The sequence below is a fragment of the Oreochromis aureus genome, linkage group 16 (genome assembly GCF_013358895.1).
Source record: "Oreochromis aureus strain Israel breed Guangdong linkage group 16, ZZ_aureus, whole genome shotgun sequence".
In the NCBI taxonomy this organism is placed as follows: Eukaryota; Metazoa; Chordata; class Actinopteri; order Cichliformes; family Cichlidae; genus Oreochromis; species Oreochromis aureus.
This window is the reverse complement of record NC_052957.1, coordinates 18,301,605-18,321,183: the sequence shown is the minus strand read 5'-3', so window position 1 is coordinate 18,321,183 and position 19,579 is coordinate 18,301,605. Positions and strand designations below refer to the sequence as shown.

Below are 19,579 nucleotides of genomic sequence, written 5' to 3'. Positions count from 1 at the left end.
AAATTGATAATGAACAGATTCCTACATTATCTGACACCTGTGCCGACGCCTCCCACCTACAGCGATTTTAGCGTGGAAGCCAATTTCTACCAAAATAAATTAAGAAAATTCACCTTTTTCTTTCTTTCTTTTTTTTTGAACGTTACTTGGAATTGAAATGCCATAATTTTGCTATCTAATTAGAATAATTTTCATGCTTGATTCCATATCTAATCTTTGTAATCCTATTTAAATGTTTTACACTCTGTGCTGAAAGTCAGCACATTTTTTTTAAATCTTAATTTTGAAAGTATTTTTGTGGACAATAATAAGCAATAATATAAAGATACAGTTGCACTGAAAAGCATTATTAAGCTCAGGTGAGTTTATATCTGCCACAGCTATATATATCAAATAAGGATATCCCATTTGTTTACGTCTGAATTACAGCTGACGTGATCCCCATGATGAATGATGCTTTTAACCATGCTTGTACTGGTGCTCTGAGACGAAGGCACTGATTTTGTTTCCAGTCGACTTATTGATCCGGGGTCACGGGGCTTTTTCTCTGGTAGATTCTGGAACTCACTTGATCAGCCAAATGGTATGGAAGGGAATTAATTATCTACAACATAATGCATCGTGCACACACACATACACACACACAGGCTATATCATTCTGTATCCAGTGAGCTCCCATGTGAGATCACACTCAATTTCAAAGAGGGAGAATTCTCGTGAGTAAGCAACATTTGCATTTATTGTTTCCATATTTAAAATATTTAACCTAGAAACAGTCTTTTTTGGAACATCTCACCACATATAATGTACATAATTAGAGATTTCTAAAACCAGTTGCAGTTAACAGTATTTGTTGAGGTTGCACCTTTTGCATACAAATTGCTGACACAGCAGGCCCATTGTTGTTAAGCCCTTAGGCCTAATATTACAGTCTTTATAGGGTTTTTCATGCTTCAGAATGGTCTGTCAGGGGTGACTATCATGGCCAGATTACAGTAATAAAACTGATCAAATAAACATAGTCACAATGCTGTAGATTTTCCTTTTGTTCTCTTTCTTATATCTCTTTCTGCTTAAAAACATTAAATGATGCTAAAGAGAGGAATAATACTGAATTTACATCATGGGAACATCATTTGGCCACTTGTTAGTTTTTTGTTCAATACTATGTTTCCCTAAGATAAGCAGTTGAAAGGAATATAGTTGATGTCATGTCATTTTTTTAGAAACAGTTTGCAGTGTGAGTTCATACACACTGGAGAGAAAAGGCTACAGATCAATAGCAGTTTGTCACATCTCCCATTGATCCAATTTCGCATTTAAAATAGTGGGCACCACATATGTAACAAAGTCTTCACAAAAACCGTCCCTGTTTGTAGTTTAAGTGTAATCTGAGCATCATGTAAGCATAATCCTCTGAAGAAACTCTTAGACTCATTCCGCCTTACCAGGATATAGTAGAAATTGTGTTTTTGATTTAATGCAGTATTTATATCCAGGCTTAAGAGGCACCATTGGTGAAACCAGGCACAAGTGTTCTTAAGTTCATTAATTTCCTGCTTTCCTCTAAGTGGCCCTATCAACACCAGTGCAGTTACTATGGCAACCTTCATTTCTTGCCTCTCTCAGACCTCACAAACCAGCCTCAGTAAACCTTGCGGATGATGGAAAGTTGTTTCCTCTTATAAATTATAAGCTGCAAATAATTTTCCTTTCATAAATCGTTCTACTGAACTTGATCGCACGAGGGCTGTTTCATCCTTGCATATGCAAACAGCAGTAACACTGGGCAGTGGTGTAGAGCTCTGGCAGTGTAATGGACGGTGTTTCCAAGTGCGGATTAGTATCGCTGATTAGTTTATAATCCCTATGTTTTAAGCACTAAAAAGCAGTTGGATGATTCATGTGACCATCTCAATAAAACCACCACAGCCCATGTAGGCCGCACTAAATAAAAAACAGGGTTGAATGGATGTAGAGCTATCAACAGAATGGCAATGACTAACATTATTAGGCACCTAAAATATTAGTATACTCTTGTGAAAAAGAGTGTGCACACATTTTTAGTTGTAAGGTTTTATAGAACAGAGCATAATTTTTTAAAAATCAAGAAAATACAACATCAGATAAATAACAACATGTCATATTATACTGTGTCCTTTTTTATTTAATAAAATTTAAACCAAAATCCAGAAATTGTGTGTGAAAAAGTACATAAGTACATACTTACTGTTCCCATAGGATTAAAGAGGGTAAGTAGCAGCCAGGTGTTGCTAATCAAATGCACTTGACTGACCATCAGTAAGTGGGAGCATCTATAAAAGCAGATGTTTTGGCAGTTTGCTGGTCTGGAGCATTGAGATGTGTGTTAACAAGGAGGAAAGATACCAATGCCAATGAGGAGGAACATGAGCAATGAACCTAGAGAAAGAATTGTTGCTGCCCATCAATCAGAGGAGGCTTATAAGGCATTTTCTAAACAATTTAAAGTCTGTTATTCTATTGTGCGAAAGTGGAAAGTTGCCAATCATCGCAGGAGTGAACATCCCAGCAAACTGCAAGGTCAGATCATACAATGCTGAGAGAGATTGCAACAAACACAAGAGCTACATCTCAGACAATAATGCACAGTGCCAAGTTTGGTGAAAACCAAACACAGCATATCAGCAGAAACACCTCGTACCAGCTGTAAAGCACAGTGGTGGAAAAGTGATCATTTCGGCTGGTTTGCAGCCACAGGACCTGGATCAGTGTGTCCAGTATGAATTCCTCTGTGTAGCAAAGTATTCCAGAGTCAAAATGAGGCCATCTGTCTGACAGGTACAGCTTGGCTGAAGCTGGGTCATACAACAGGAGAATAATCCCGAGCATGTCGGCAAACCAACAAAAGAATGCCTAAACGAAAAAGAATCAATGTGTCACAATGGCCCAGTCTAAGCCCAGACCTCAGCCTTATTGAAATGCTGTGGCGGCACATTAGGAGAGTAGTGCATAATTTAGTGCCCACAAACCTCAATGAACTGAAGCAATTTTGTAGAGTAAACAAAAATCTCCCCAAATTAATACTTTGAGTTGCTGCTGAAAAGGGTTCTATAACCCACTGAACCCCAGTGCTTCTCCATTTTCTCTCAGTTTTTTAAAATAAGTAATCACAGTGTTCATCTGAGGTGGTGTTTTAATCATTTTAAACCTGGGAAATACAAGATAGTTGGGTTTTTGTTTCATGTTTTTTGTCCTGATACACAAAACCTTCACAACCGTATATCCATCTGTACATATAGGACTAGGGTAGTGGTTGCATTTGTTTGAGCACAAATGCTGTAACAACAGGTGTAAACCATCTAACGGACATATTTGTTTGTAAACAATAAATACATTTAGGTATATAATTGCCGTTTTATGCCTCTGGAGCCATGCCAGTATTTTCCCTTCAGCTAGTAGGCACGCACCAGCTGATGGAATCTCTGTACTACAGTGTGAAGTCCATTATCATGCATTAATGGAAACCTACTGTCAGATCATATCTATGTCACCTAAGGCCACCCAGTGATCCATGCCATGTGTCATCACCCTGAGTTATCAGCTTGGCAAAGAGAAGTGGCAGTGTTTTTCATTTTCTTTGATCTGCAACCGAGCACAAAAAAGTATCTTCGTGTGTTTGTGCCGGGTTTTTTTTTTGTTTTGTTTTTAAAGGCATCCATCTTTTATTATTGTAGAAGAAAGCAATGTAGACTATAATCTCATCAACAAATGGATGAAAATGTCAATTCAGAGGACTGGTCACTTCTTTATAAATGACAGGAGACGCAGAAATAAAGTAAATATGGTGCACAGTCAATTTTATTGATGTACAGACCAATAAATAACCTTTTTTCATGAATAGCATTCAAGAAAAGAGTTTGTCACCACAGTATATAAGGAGTGCAAGGGTCATTAGCTGCTTTGTACCATTACTGTTATGCAGATCTGTCCTTCACTTTTCAGTCCATCTACAAACAAATATCATCAGCCAGCAACAAACAAGTGAAGGGAAACAGTCCACAGCGGAAGTATACAGAAAGATATTATTTTATAACAAACATAACCTTTTCCCATTACAATAAATATTTTATTTGACTAAATCTACAAAAACATAGCTCAAATTCTAGAACTATACCTTACATACCTGGGGGTATTAACCCTGGAATTTAAAATAATTCACGTGAATACGGCTGTGTGATAACATTAAGCAACATAGTGCATGTTCACAGTTTGTGGGCTTACCTATACACCCCCTCAAAATAAGCCATTATACCTTTTTCATGTGAGATATATGATATTTTGCTAAATAAACTGCACAAGAATGAAAAGCAAAGTTAAAGACATCAACAAAAAGGTGACATCATTTCCGAATATTTATAATTCACTTAGAGAAAAAGGAAACATTGTTAAGTACCTTTGGATGTCTGGCCACCGGTAGAAAAGCTCAAAGGCTGCGTTCAGCTGTGATAGACCACCCCAAAAGGGGAAAACAGAGAAGCGTAGCACTTTATCCGACCAAATCATTGACATCTAAGGCCTCAGGATTTAGTAAAAATGCAGAACCCAATTCCTGATTCCAGATTTTCATCTGACTTATTCATACCCATGCCTGAGACATTTACTGCTGCTTAGTTTAGTGCTCTGCTCATATAGTTCGAAACAGTGGTTCTCAAAGTAAAGCCAGGGGATCCACAAGGGCGAAATTATGAGCTAAAGACAGATAGATTGTTTTCTATCATTTAAAAGGGATTGGAATCATTTGCAGCACTAAATTGGGTGCACCCCGTGTTATATTTGGGTCAGTAGAAACTCTGGCATGATTATGACAGATGATATCAATCTTATGTGAAACCACTTACAGTGCGGTGAAAAAGTCCCCTTTCTGATTTCTTACTCCTTATTTATTTCTTTATTTGCATATTTGTCACACTTGAATATTTCAGATCATCAAAAAAATGTTAGTATTAGAAAAAAATAACCTGAGCAAATACAAAATTTTATTTTTAAATAATTGTTTCATTTGTTAAGGGAAAAAAAGCTCACCAAACGTACTTGTCCCTGTGTGAAAAAGTAATTGTCCCCCTTGTTGAACAACACAGAGAGCCTCATTCTGACACTGTTGTGTCTCCTTTCCCAATTTAATGGCAAATGCAAGAGAGGATTCAAAGGATAAAACATGGACTAATATAAGAGATGTAATGACTTAAGTTCAGTTTAGTTGGCTACACTCAGGCCTGATTACTGTGAGACCTGCAGAATCAATAAATCCCATAAACCAGTCAACTTCGCCTGACCAGGTGAAGTTCTTTACATTGTGACATTCATGCCACAATGTAAAGAAACAGATGAGAAACCAAGTTATTGACTCATTGAAGGTTTTTTTGTTGTGTTGCATATTGACATAAAACTAACACAGCATTTCATAAAAAGAACATTATCCCAACAGTCAAGCATGGTGGTGGTAGTGTCATGGTCTGAGGCTCCTTTGCTGTTTTAGGATCTGGACGAGTCATTGTAATTAATGGAGCCATGAAATTCAAGTCATCAGGTTTTGGCTATAATCGCAAAGTTTTGAGTAACTATTTTTCCTTAATAAATGAAATCACCATTTGAAAAATACATTGTGTATTTATTCATATTGTCTTTGTCTAATAATAAAATTGATCTGAAACATGTAAGTGTGACAACTGTGCAAAAAAAGGAAAAAAAGTCTGGACGGGGTGCTGTTTAGCTTGGCTTGTTAGCCATCTAAGTAGCAGACAAGCATTAAGAAACTGAGTTATTCAACGTCATCCAGCGATTCTAAGACCACATCAGCTAATTTGGTGTTACAATTGTTAAGGGTTTCTTGAAACATGTTTTTTAGAGGTCCCTGGCCCCAAAAGTTATGTAATGCTATGTGAGAGCTATGTTTTGTATAAATAGGGTGGAAGTTCTATGACAGAAGTACATTATAAAACAGTCCTATGCTACCTCGGTAAGAAAATTTGCAAAACTTCTTGAGGGCTTGACAGAGCTACCTTAGAGTTACGGATTCATGGAATGTTCCTCTGTTTCTTGGTTGTAGACCTCAAGTCTGAATCAATTCAAAATCATTTTGGTCCATCTTCTCCAGCATGTTAGTGAGTCTTGAGCTAAGACCTTTTCTCTATAATCTTCAGAAAATATTTTGCAGCAGTACAAGAACAAATAAAGCATCTGTGTCTGAACAACTGTTCACATTATCAAATCATGAACATTACTGTACGATTCATAAATATTGTACGTTATCCCTGAAAGAACACCACCATTACCACAATGGTGCCTCTCAATGCACAGTTTACCCTCTCATCTCCCTGTGCTTTCTAAGCATTTCTCAATCTGAGAAATGTAAAATATGTTCTCAGCCGACGGCAAAGTCTTTACTTTTTATGGATGTCCTCATGCCGGATGATCTTGTAGGTAACCCAGTAGAAGACATTGAAGATGAGGAAAGCCAGAGGAAAGGCGGCCCGTGAGATCGTGTCGATCCTCTTGGCTCTGTCCACAAACTTTTTCCTCATGGTGTCTATGTCCTTTGAGGCTGGTTGTTGAGGGTTGGGAGCTGGAACAGCATTTTTAACAGCCGAGCCATCCTTTGTTGGCAGACATTGGCTCATGTTGTAGCCGGCAAAATTAAAGCGGCCTTCACGCAGATCATCATCCTGAAAAGTCACATGCACATGTGGATGAGTTTGCTAGACCTTTTTAAAAGCCTGCAGCTCAGATGTTAGGATTTACTTTGTAATGACTGAAGGTTTTTCAACAAACTCACATGAATATGAACATTAATCATGAGATATTGCACTTTCAAATTAATTTAAAATAAACTCCCAAGATAACCTGATGCACAGTGGCGAAAAACCATTTACAGGGATTGCTTTGGGAGATGAATCTTAAATCATCCATCCATCCATCCATCCATTTATTTTCTTCTGCTTATTCAATACAGGGTCACAGGGGGGTGAATCTTAATTCAGACAAACAGTAATAAAGGTGCATGTGTTCAGCGCCCCTGACAAGTTTCTATGGCTATGACAGCAAATAGAGTTAGAGCTAATGGGAAGTCAGCAGTTTTGCAGGTACTGGGATAACAAAACAAGACCATTGTTATGTTGTATTCTTTTATTCTGGAGGAACTATGGCAGTTCCTCCTGGGTTGCACATGAGACTTCCTTTTTCTCCATTTAAAAGACTGTCATCCAAATCAACAGCTGAAAGATGGTAATTGCCACATACTTGTAGTTAGAATATGTGCTTTTTGTGATTTAAAACTAAAACTGACTCACACTGACAATTCATCCAGATCTTTGGACGAAATTTGGTAGAAATCCATCCATCACATCTGAATATCACAAAGGCCAGTATCACGGTCGCCAAAGTCAACAGTGCGATGACCTACATAGACTCTGAAAAATCATTTCCCCTTTCCTTTTGAAGTTTTTTCCCTTTTTGTCATACAGTCCAAATAAAACCAGTGTTTTATTGACTGACTTTGTATGACCTCATGCCTCCTGCCTGCCGATCCCCATGAGTGTTAAATCCCTTGAGTTTGACTGATTTTTTGGGGGGACTATTTTTCCGACTGAGCCTGCCCCCTTTCTCATGCCTGTGTATGACCCCTGCTCTTCCCATTAAAACAAGATTTATAGACTTGTATCCAGAGCTCTGTCTGATTCCTGCTTTGGAGTCTGCCCTTGGTTCGAGCACATTATAGTTAGGCTGCATCTTTCTGGACTCATGAGCTTTACACCAAATTCTAATTTTGAAATATGAGTGAACATTTTGACTTTTGGCATCTTAAACAAAAAAAAAGGGTGTGAGACTCTACATACCTGATCTACTGTGATTCATGCTCTGAGCCATACAAATGTTTTACAAAATTTAGGGCAATCCATCCAATAGTTAATGAGAAATTTCATTTCAGACCAAAGAGGTATTATTGATGCTCATCCTCAGAGACATACTACTTCTTCTTCATCTTCTTGTTCTTGTTCTGGTTTCTTCTTTTAGGGGTTGCCACAGCAGATCATCCGCCTTCATCTCACCATATCACTGGCACCTCTCACACCAGCCCTCTGCATGTCCCCTTTCACTACATCCATCAGCCTTCCCTGTAGTCATCATTTTTTCCTCCTGCCAGACAGCCCCATATTCAACACCCTTTGCCCAATATATCCACTATCCCTCCTCTGCCCACATCCAAACCATCTTAGCTATGGTAATCAGCATGTTTGATTTGGCAAAGGTTTTACTTCAGATGCCTTTCCTAACACAACCCTTCCTATTTATCCCAGCTTGGGAATGGCACTAGGAGTTCAATGGCTTGTGGGCCCCACCTGTCATGACAGGTGGGGCCCACAAGCCACAAGCACTGGGTTCCCAGAGACACGCTGCTAATGTGGCTAAAAAGTTTGAAGTGCATAGAGCAACCATGTGAAGACTTCGAAAGCCTACCTTGTGATTCCTCCTTTGTCTTCGCCTCAGGCGAAGGAACTCTTTCTGTTGCCTGGAGACAAAATTAACCCCAGCATATTCGAGCAATGCAGCAAATACAAAGAGCAGACACACAGCCATCCAGATATCAATGGCTTTCACATAGGAGACCTGGGAGAGAAAACAGATGTTTTTTTTGTTAGATCCTTCAAGCTGACAGCATTGGCTAACAGTTAAAATAAAGTATGAATGTAGCCTTTAGCTGAGAACACTATTTAATTTTTGTATTTCTCTTTTATTAATATTAAACTTGAGTCCTATGTGTTGTTTTATCTATCAGTTGTTCCACAGCCACTTTCTTTGTTTTTCCTTTTATTTTGCTCCTTCAGTTAATTGTGACCTCTAAATAGCTGTAATTACAGATAATGTTTGCTAACAAGTGTGTCAGAGCTGCCAGCAGTGTCAGTGATTGCGTGGCTTTAACAGTAGGAAATAATTACTGTCTCAACCGCTAAAAGAAAGAGAACTGTAGCACTACTTTGTACCTGTAGTTCCCTGACTTTGATCTGGTTCTTTTGAGAAAGTGAAGATGAGGCTGAAACCTTTTTCTGCTCATCAGTGTGACCCCATCCTTTCATGACAGCTGATTAGCATGTGGAGAAACATCTCTGGTTCTAGAGGGCACTTAAGGCATATTGAATTGTTGTCCATGTGCTGAGGCTGTCAAAGGCTTGCCTTTAAATATTTATCAGCATACGTGTCTTTCATATGAGAATCTCTGACGAGGCTGAGGCCTTTAGTGCTCATGTGCAGACTGATGTGTGATTGATCATCATCTGACTCATGCTGTTTCTGCAGTACCTTTAACACTTGATACAATTTTTTTTTACTCCTTGAAATGACCACAGTTTATGACAAAAACGTTAAATATTGTGAACTGTAGAAATCAGGCCCAGCTGTGCTTCTACAAAAACAAAAAAATAGAGTATCTTATCCTCTGATGTATTACAGTGGCTTTCACACCAGCTCTGAGCTGTAGTTTAAACAGTCCACTGTGAAGAACGCTTTGATTTGCTTTGTTTGTTCTCTCAATTGGTTCAGTGTTTATTTTTGAGTTATAAATCCATCCTCTGTGTGAAATGTTGATGCCTGAGTCTCGCACTAAAGGAGCAGCACCCATTTTCAGCTCATTGCACTGACTGCCTAAAGAAGAAATAGTAAAATCTGTTTGATCCACTGGTTGCTTTTGTTTCAAGGTACAGCTGGGATTCTAGGTGCCTACAGCTACATTAAAACTGCAGGGACCTACTATCTTTTTAATAAACTATGAATGCTTTCTAGCAGTGTCAGACAGAATTTATTCAAATGCCAATTACAGTTATGGTTATAAAATCTCTTTTTTCCTTGATTGCATTAATTCAAATGATAAATATTTATGACAACCATTCAAGCAATATAATTACATAATGGATGTAAACTTACAAAAAATGTAAAAACTCAGAGGTGGATTTATGTACCAGTGATCAGTCTTAACTAACAACATTTGATATTTAATATTTAAACTGTTATTTGACTTCATACTGACTGCATTGTCCATCCTCCACTCTCCTAGCTGAGCGGCTGAAGCCTGTCCAGGCTGTCATAGAGTCAGAGGGAGGGTAAACCTGGACAGATCTGTGTCTATCACAGGGCTCACCCAGAGAGACATACATCCAATTAACTTAACAAGCATGTCTTTGGACTGTGGGAAGAAGTCGGAGCACCTGGAGACAATCTTGCCAGCAGACATATATTTAACTTGCACATCCATAACAAACTTTCACTTTTAAAAGAAATATTAATCTTTTAGGTTACTTCCTGTGTGTTCTCTGTTCTTGCTTTAGAAAATTTACCCTGTGATATGACATGAAACACTTTGGCTAATTACAAGTCTTTTTAGACCAGATCAGGTGAGATGTACAAATTACTATAAACAGCAAAGACATCTGTGGGAACATGGTTCAACGTGAGACACGTATGAGAAATATCTAACAAAACCTTCATATGTTTTTGCCACATATGAGGCTTGTGCTTATCATACTGCTGAAAGAAAACAAACAAAGGTTTTACCTTTGGAAGAGAAGCCCTGGACCCAGAGCTTTGGGTGGTCATGGTAAGCACAGTGGTGATTCCCAGCGCCACTCTGGCTGGAGCAGCATCCATATTAATCCAAAAAGACACCCACGAGAGGATGACAATGAGGAGAGAAGGAATGTACATCTGGATCAGGTAGTAGCCCATTTGGCGCTCCAGGTGGAATTTAACTTCAATACAGGTAAATTTCCCTGTTCATCAACAAGAAAACATATTTAAAAATGCAATTCAGCTATCCACCTGGGAGAAATGTTAGCTGTTTGAAACATAGACATAAATGCTGACCGGTGTTGTAGTGTTTGGTACAGTAGCCCAACTCCTTTTCATCCCTCATGATAAACTGAGGCAGGGTGAGTCCCTCCGACACCTGTACTGCACCGTTCTCCAGCCACTCAAACACCAAGTCATTCATGGTGTATCCAACTAGAGCCAGAAAAGAACGGGTGAATTTAGTACGTAGATTCTCATTTTAGCAAAAATCTGGAAAATAAAAAGATCGGCACTTACAACTTTCCAGTTGCATCGTACAAGTTTGGACATCCATTGGAAAGTTTTTCAGATCCATCGGGCACGATAGAATGAGAGTCAACCTGTAACATGACACAAGGTCACAATGCAAAATGCAACAAACAACAATGTTATTTGATGTCAAAAGAAAACTAGCAGCTCGACATGCGTATTAAAAAAAATATTGAAAAATTAGATTACAGTTGGTACTTTTCTTTAGTTGTATCAGGTATTGGCTGCTCTTTCTCCTGTGTCATAACCTCCAACATATCATGTAGGATACCCTTCACCAGGTTCCTATTACACTTTCATTACTGCAACTTATTGTTTCTGTGATGCATTGTGGTCCACAGTCTGCTCACTCTGTCATTTCTCTCATGAATGGAGACTGCAGCTAACCACCTTTCATTTTTCTTCTTGGCCCGCGATACCTTTACACCTGAGCACCACTCAGAGTTGAGCCGCCTTCTAAATGGACTCAGAATTGATCTGCTTTATATCGCATCGCTGCAGAGAAAATTGGATGTTGCATGTGGCTTTTGTATCGTAATAAAATACAGCACATTTTACATGTTTTTTTGTTGTTGTTTTATTTGCCTGTACTTGTGGTGGTATGCAAAGTTTTAAAACATCTTTTCATATTTAATAGAAGACCAGCATGGAGAAAAATACCCCTTTCCTTCACAGCTCTAAGTTTGGGCTTTACTTTAGATTCTAACCAGCGCCCCTGAGATTTACTTGTCCTCTTGCAGTCGCATTGCACATGGGAATGTGCTGCAGTTCAGAAAATTATACAGTTTCAAAGAAATGATCACAATGAGATAAAAATCTGTTTCAAATTGCATGCTGCAGATTGACAGTCTTTGATGTTTAAGAGAAAGTGTAAGAAAGGCAGTAAGTGAACATGTCCTGCGGTAATCTGTGCATTCAGCAGAGATTTCTGCTTCAGCTACATTAATATCAAACTGTGTAAAAGGCAAGTTATTATTGCCGTTTCCTAATCTACCAGTTATTTTTCTCGTTTTGTCCCTTTAGAGAACATTGGTGGTGAAAAAATGTCCAGAAACTAAAATACCTTGTTTTGTCCCAATATCACAGAAATAATAATTATTAAAACATTTTCAAATAATGATGCTCTAGCGCAGTTCTTCAGTCTTTTAAAATTGTCTTTAAAAACCTGTGAAGTACTACACCTGATGCTGTAGAGGACAGTCCCATCTTTGAAGATCCTCAGCAGCTTGTTGTCTGTGGTGACATCATGGAAGTTGGCTCCTTTCTCGTTGGCGAAGAAGAGGTCAGGCTTCCATATGGAGTCCAGCATAGATGGGTCCAGGTCAAGGGAGGAATCTGGGTATTTACTGTACGCCAGCCGAGGGTCATTCCACTTCTGCCGCAGGAAGATGTTCACTCTGTAATCCTGCGGAGACGACAAGCGGCTTTGCATATTTTGCAGCGCAGTGATTCGGGTTATGAGAATGCATGCTGATGGAGGAATGTCAATCACTGGTATCAGTTTTTAATATTACATAACCTTCTTTTTGACAAGGTAAATACAGGAAATTTTGTATTTACTTTTCTAAAACACAAATAATAAATGAAATGCATCTTTAGACCAGACAGTAATGAATGTTTTTGGTGCTTTCAGTGTGTTTTGATGATCTTTTTTAAAAACTTTTATTGCAAAGCAGAAGGATTGAAAGCAATCCTGTAACATCAGTAATAATCCGTGAAAAGTAATAAAAGGAAAATGAGTGACAAATTTGTTCCAATGCACATTTTGCAAAAATTATATCATTCAGCAATACCATCAAAATTAATCTTAATTATCATACATGTGTACTCATGACAACTTTCATGACTACGTATTGTTGCAAGCTGCATTCACAAGCGACCTCACCATAACTTTTCTTTTTCAAAATTATGCAAGAGAAGCTAAATGAGGTGTTTATCAGATGCAGAGCCTGAAGAGGAGGCATCTGACAGCACAGTTAGCAGTAGACTGAGTGTCACAAAGCTCAATGTAATTGATATGTCATGATGATGAGAAGCCCTTATGTTGCTTGACATTTTATCAGCATATTGGCGGTTCCAAATATCTGCATGCCTGTCTTAATACTGTGTAATTCCCTGGCAATCTTACATGTTCCACCTCCTGCGCAAATTAACATTTTCCATTTATGATCTAAGTAGTTATTATCACTCATTACGAATTCTTTGATCCTGATTAGTTTCAGTGCAGCCCCGCAGGTTTTATATTTTTACCCTTCAGGGGCTGGATGCCTTCACACCTCATGTATTGCACATCAGTTTGTTTGAAAGCCCCAGCCCCCCACTGTCAATTATTGGCTCTGCTTAAGTGACTTGTCGGGATTTGTTGTATGAAATAGTAAAACCAGACTCATGGGAGCAGAAACCAATATTTGACTGTATAGCCCGCCAATAAACTTCTTGATGGCAAAGAACTAAATCTTCTTTAATGAATAGGAAGACATGGCATGGATGGATGTTTTAAAAAAGGTCAGCAAGGCTAAGTAAAAACAGGATGATTCAGTCGTAATTCCATAGGAGAGGTCAGGGCTTTAAAACATGTCCAAATACAACACTCAACTCACCATTGTAGTTTCTGCTATAGAACCAAAGCTGTTGATAAATATGTTGCAGGTAACATTAACTGGTGGACCTGCAGGTTGAGGAATAGATAACATATTGACACATTGAACAGGACAAAAATCAACCAAATACCAGAGGAACTCACCATAGTTGTCTCTGTGACAGAGCCGAAACTGTTGATAAAAATATTGCATGTAACGTTTACAGGGGGACCTGTGAAATGGAATGACAATGACATGACAGGAAAAAGCCTTAAACCATACGTATCATCAAGGATGACTGGGTTTCAGGTGGGGAAGATAACATAATGTAAAATATGCATTCACAAAACAAGCGGTGTTTTGAACTTTTGTTTTTGAGGGAGCTTCGGGGCAGGAAAAATCTATTAATTAGTAAAGGCACCACTGTGTCAGCTCAATGTTATAATGATGCAGTGATGTCTTGTAGGGTAATGTAGGCAATCTTTCAAGGTTGGCGTGCTGTAAACACACTTTTCTTGTGTTTACACATCACAAGAGGAGACATGCACATGCAGATAGGAGCATGCACACAAACAAAAAAACACCTTTGGCTGAATAATCAATTAGAAATCCCCACAAAATGTAATGTTAAGTACTCTAATAGCTAAGAGTTGTTTCAGTATAAACAAAATCGCATAATAACTGGTTTTGGCTTTAGAAATGTGATTATACGACAAATTTTGATTTGGATGATAAAGCTGGGATTGTCACTGACATTCCCTTTCTTTTTACTAAACAATTAATTTCTAATCAACTGGGAAAGTCATTTAGAGTATTTTTAAAGTGAAAACACTCTCTGGTTGCAGTTCTACAATAATCTCTTCTTCTTTGTATCAAATCTGAGCAGTTTCTCTCCAACACTGTGAGTAAGAAGTGCCCAGCATGCTTTGATGAATAGTGTCATCTTTTTCTGTATAGAAGAGGCTGAGCTGAAATCTCTTTGCAAGGCTTGGCAGGTTATGTGCCATTTAAAGTCAAAGCAAATCTTTTTTCGCTCTCTCTCTCTCTCTTTCTCTCTGATAAGTGGAGCTGTAAGCCCTTCCTAGTGCCCTTCCCCTGTGTTTTCTTCATCAATATTGCATGGAGCTTGGTATTAATATTTGCCTCAGTTTGTCGTTAGCTTGCTACATTTAACAGTGGAAGCAGAAAAATACGGCAGTACCTGCTGCTGACGACAAAACTCACGCAAAGGAAATCTAGGGCAACCTTCAGAAAATGAGTTCAACACTCTTCAAAGTGTGACTAGCAGGTTCAGAACCAAAATCATCTATTTACGATGAAGTGAGCTCATGCAAATGTGTGTGTGTGTGTGTGTGTGGGGGTTCTTGCCAGAAAATGTATGCGTGTGCATTCAGAACTGTGTGTGTGTGTGTGTGTGTGTGTGTGTGTGTGTGTGTGTGTGTGTGTGTGTGTGTGTGTGTGTGTGTGTGTGTGTGTGTGTGTGCCATCAGAATAAAGAATAACCAGAAACATAAAATCAGGCTTTTTTTTTTTTTTTTTTTTTGGAAGGCTAGAAGTGATGCATCATCCTTCTGCAAAAAAAAGAAAAAAATGCCAGCTGGTATTAAGCAGGCTATCTTCCTCTTATCTTGAGTCCATCTCAGCAATAAACATTTTTTCCCTTTCCCTCAAATGGGAAGGAAAGATCTGGGCCATGTGTCTCTGAGTCTGATTAGCTCCTGTGCTGTACTGTCTGACTGCTTCAGCTACCCAACAAGTCCCAGTCCACCTGACCCAGCCTGGAGTGGGCCTGAACCCCGCTGGGCTAGCCTCTTCTCACTCAGCTCTGTTCCAGTGCTGTGATGCTGTGTCTGTCCTCAGCATCACAGCAGCAACAACAACAGAGGAAGTCAGTAGCCTGCAGCCTTGCCACGGGGGCACCATCCATCATTTGGCCTGTCATGGTGGCATCCTTGTCTACTGCAAGAACCAATCTGTTTCTTTGTGACGGAGATATTTACAAGACTCCATTTTCCCCCCAGTTTTAAATGATGTTATCCTGATGGGGATTCTGCTTGACACATTTTCAGGAAATGAAAACATGCACGCGATGTTATAATGAGGCATTAATTTGTGGTTTCATTCAAGCCGGAACAATCATGTTACTGATGACTGAAGTGATTGTGTGTTCTGATTCATTTTAGTGAATCATATAAGTAAAGATGCCCAACTTTGCTGTGTTTCTAGGAATTTGTGGGGCGTGTGGAGATTATGTTAAAACATAAAGATCGTGACAAACAAACCTTTAAAATTCGGTCTTATTCGCGCATCATACCCAGACGTGCGACCCATGAGTGAGTCCAGAAAGTCTGATGGAGACAGGTTGGAGGATGATCTGGAATCGTGCTCCTTGGCGTCCACAACTCTGGAACGCACACATGGTGAGAAAAATCACTGGATCACACAAGTCAGAGCTCAGAATCGGGAGTTAAACCTTATCTTTCCCCTAGCAGCTGCCTCGCAGTGGTGGGCACGCAGAGCGAAACCAGAAAAAATGCGTTAATGCGCACAAACGTATCGGATGGGATTTCGACGTCGTGGGCTTCTCCTCTAAGAAAGGATTATTCTGTTGATAAAGATTCACGCACAGATACCACACCACGCTGTAGCCATGTTTTAACGCAATGTTTAGTTGCCAGAGGGGAAGGGAAAATACCATCACACGCGTAAATGTCTCTGTCACCATTTAAGTACAAACCAAATTTCCCAACACGAATATTATTTGTATTAGTAATATTTTAGTTAGAGAATCATCAAAACAATCGATGATTAAAATCTTAATCAAGAAAGAGTTTTGAAAATAAAAGCACATCATATTCAATTACCAACTTTGTTCAGAAATTTCTTCACTGTCGCTGCTTTCATGACGTTTCATTAACTAACACATCGAAAACTTCTAACATCTAAATTTCAAACTTTACTTGGAAGAGACAAAGTGTTTCACGGATATTGAATCAAATGTGTTTGATAATTAGATTCGCCTACCTGAAGTTGTATGTCTCCATCAGATATGTGAATAAAGCTGCTAAAACCTTAATAAGGGAGCGATTCATTCCTGGTGGTTTCCCCATGTGCTCACTTTTCTATTTCTTCCATATGTTTACATTAGTCAAACACATAATCCAGAGAGGGACCCCGCTTTTTTCCGGACTAAGTCGTGGGCGTTTGGGTCTTCTTTTGTCACAGAAATATACAGGAGACATTCCTCAACGCAGTTTCATGAAACTCCCGAAAACAGATTTGTCGAAGCGTAGGTGTGAAGAAACATCAGTCCAGCGGCCAGACGTCGAGAAGGTGAAACTCCAAGACGCATCAGCTGGAAGCTCCGCTTCGGTGGCGTTGGCTGAGATGTAAGAGCGGGCTTTGAGGAGAACAGCCCGTTGGCTTGCGTTGTTACTCATGAAGTGAGATCTTTCTCAGGTGGGGGGAACGTCAAGGAATGAGAGAGGAACGCCTTTTTCTCATTTCAGCACTTGGACAGCTCCCGGTTGAGTTACGCGCAAGCGCAAGGCTTAAAAGTGGCGGACGTGAGTTGGTTTTCAATAAGTCAAATAAACGAGGAAGGTAATCACTTGAAAGACACTCAGACATTGTCTCCATTGTCTTTAAATGACGACGCTTTTAAATGATAGCATTTACCTCACGAGATCGGCTTAATGGGGGAACTCTGGGAGCGCGCAGCTGCGCGTAAGGATCAACTGGTTTTAGAACATTTCTTGTGTTTTCTAGAGATGATGCACGGCGTTTAAGCTGAACGGTGGTGTGGGCTTCTAGTTAAATCGACATCTACTTAGGATGTGATTTATTACAAAGCAGATCTATTCTTCAGGGCAGTCATTATCATATTACATATTGTGGGTGTATAACATAAAACTGACTGTGTGACTCTCACTCCGTTCCTGTCTATATATTTGCAGTGTTTTTTTTTTTGTTCCCACCCAAAATGTGTTTAGAGCAACCTACATCCTCACAGATATCAAGAGTGTAAACAAAGGAGGACGCACCAGCGAGATGCTGCTGGGAGAGTATTTGGTACCCCGGTTGCCCTGGAAACAGATTTCCAAGGCACATCATTGGAAATGCTGAAAGGTTGGCCTCCCAGAGCGAGACCGAAGAGCGCTGACTGACAAACACAGACTGAGACAGCAGGAAATAAAGGCTACTACAGGGTGGCTGTAGCCTGAGGGTGGAGGAACTGAGGTTTAGAAGGCCGCCACACAGATTTGGGTGATAATTGTTCAATATATATGTATATAAGCTGCTGGTGGTGATGCAGAGATTGGATAGGGACCTGGCAGTTTGAGGATGTGAGTGGGCTGTGAGGCTTTATGGACCACAGGCATGAATGACTCATTCCACATGAACGCACAGGCATGTGGTGAGGAGGAAGCAGCTAAACTTAGTGAGAAAAGAAAATATTTCATTCACTTCAAGCCAAGTGCAGGACTCCTGTTGTAGGATTACTGCCAGCACATCACACGCTTATTGCACTTTAGCCCGACACTTGGCTACTAACCAGTTAACAGATCATCTTGGCCCTTCTCAGCTTGAGGTCAAGCCGTCACCCCCTCATCCCACCCCCCAACCCCTTTAATGCTGTCATAAAAGTGTCACTTTGTATCTTATGCTCAGGAAGGCATGGCTTGCCATAGTCTGAAGATTTAATGTTGGTGTATCAACAGAGGTCTTGTGTATGGCTTGTTCTAAAGTATTATAAATACTGAATGATTGCATGAATTATTGAACAACTGGCACATGTACTGTGTTTTCATAAATACTTTCAAGTAAAAAAACAAAAAAACAAAGTTTGCCTTGTTTTGTGTCAACCATTTATGTGGATAACTCCACTTGTGAGCGTGTCTGGTTCAAGGCAAAAATAACACCTATAAAACCGGGTATTTTCTCTAATGAATACATTTCTCTCTGGTAAGAGCCAAAATCCTCTTTGCACTCAAGCCCTTTATTTCCCATCTTTGAGACAGCTGCACTTGGCATGTCTGTGTAATGACACCAAACCAGAGCTTCAATTGGCCATTAGTTTCCATAAGGAAAGACTTCAGCCCAGGTGGGTCACATAATTAAAGGAGAACAAGTCAGATCTGCTTGTCACTGAGGCGAGAGAGTGTGTGTGAGACAGAGAGAGAGAGATGTGGGCCTCTCTCTGTGAATAAAACAGGACAATCCTTTAGACAAGAAATGCCTGTCGGTCTCATTTATCCAGCAGTTTTCACATAGCTATTAAAATTACAGGCTCAGGACAGGCGCTATTTTAAAGCTTCCCACCCACAACAACAAAGACTGGTTGCTGCTGCCTGTTATTCTTTGGGGAATTAGAGGTTTTACATCATCAGCTTTATTGTGATGTCCATAAGGATTTGCTGCACAATTTATAACTATGAAATTAAATGAAGGGGCTTCAAATTTATATTCTCTCTCCTATAGAATTGCAGCCAAACCTAATGCGTTGTTTACATTTATTATTGTCCATACAACTATTTATTTAGGAAGAACATGGCTGAGGTTCTGTGTAGTCTGGGTAGGTGGTCAGTATTGATCCTCCTCAGTAACTGAGGAGTTGTAGACTGACTGGAGAGCTCACCTGGAAACAACAAGCAGGCTTTACACCACCCTGATGCTCATGTGCACTGGACTGAAGACAATTGGGAGCTTCGGAGTATCCATTGCCTCATCGATTCTTTGTATCTTTATCCCACTTAATGACTTTTCTGCTCTATAATTCAACTCATGGAGCTGATCTCGGGGCCTAGCAGGGGATACGGAGAGGTAACTTGTGGCTGGAGCTATTTTGGAGAGACAACATGCCGGAGGAAGAA

General features: G+C 39.6%; 1 protein-coding gene across 2 annotated transcripts; it reads right to left on the bottom strand.

The window, feature by feature from the left end:
- Positions 1 to 5,609: 5,609 nt before the first annotated feature.
- Positions 5,610 to 16,798, bottom strand: glra2 (glycine receptor, alpha 2). Of its 2 annotated transcripts, none has more exons than XM_031738596.2 (9): positions 16,731 to 16,798; positions 15,989 to 16,110; positions 13,871 to 13,938; positions 12,309 to 12,532; positions 11,116 to 11,198; positions 10,894 to 11,031; positions 10,585 to 10,799; positions 8,497 to 8,646; positions 5,610 to 6,704 (listed from the first exon to the last, which is right to left on the bottom strand). In XM_031738596.2, exons 1-9 carry the CDS (start codon positions 16,796 to 16,798, stop codon positions 6,423 to 6,425), a joined length of 1,350 nt encoding a protein of 449 aa, XP_031594456.1. In that variant the 3' UTR covers positions 5,610 to 6,422. The 2 variants fall into 2 exon arrangements, with proteins under 2 accessions (XP_031594456.1, XP_031594454.1); XM_031738594.2 differs by lacking the exon at positions 13,871 to 13,938 and adding an exon at positions 13,728 to 13,795.
- Positions 16,799 to 19,579: the final 2,781 nt, after the last annotated feature.

Bases quoted from the DNA above. Each gene is read 5' to 3' on its own strand.
- glra2 (XM_031738596.2), bottom strand. From the start codon at position 16,798: ATGAATCGCTCCCTTATTAAGGTTTTAGCAGCTTTATTCACATATCTG. The intron at 11,199-12,308 runs GTGTAGTACTTC...GTCATGTTACAG, and splicing joins ACTGTCCTCTACAGCATCAG to GTTGACTCTCATTCTATCGT. The intron at 11,032-11,115 runs GTAAGTGCCGAT...TTCTGGCTCTAG, and splicing joins TACGATGCAACTGGAAAGTT to TTGGATACACCATGAATGAC.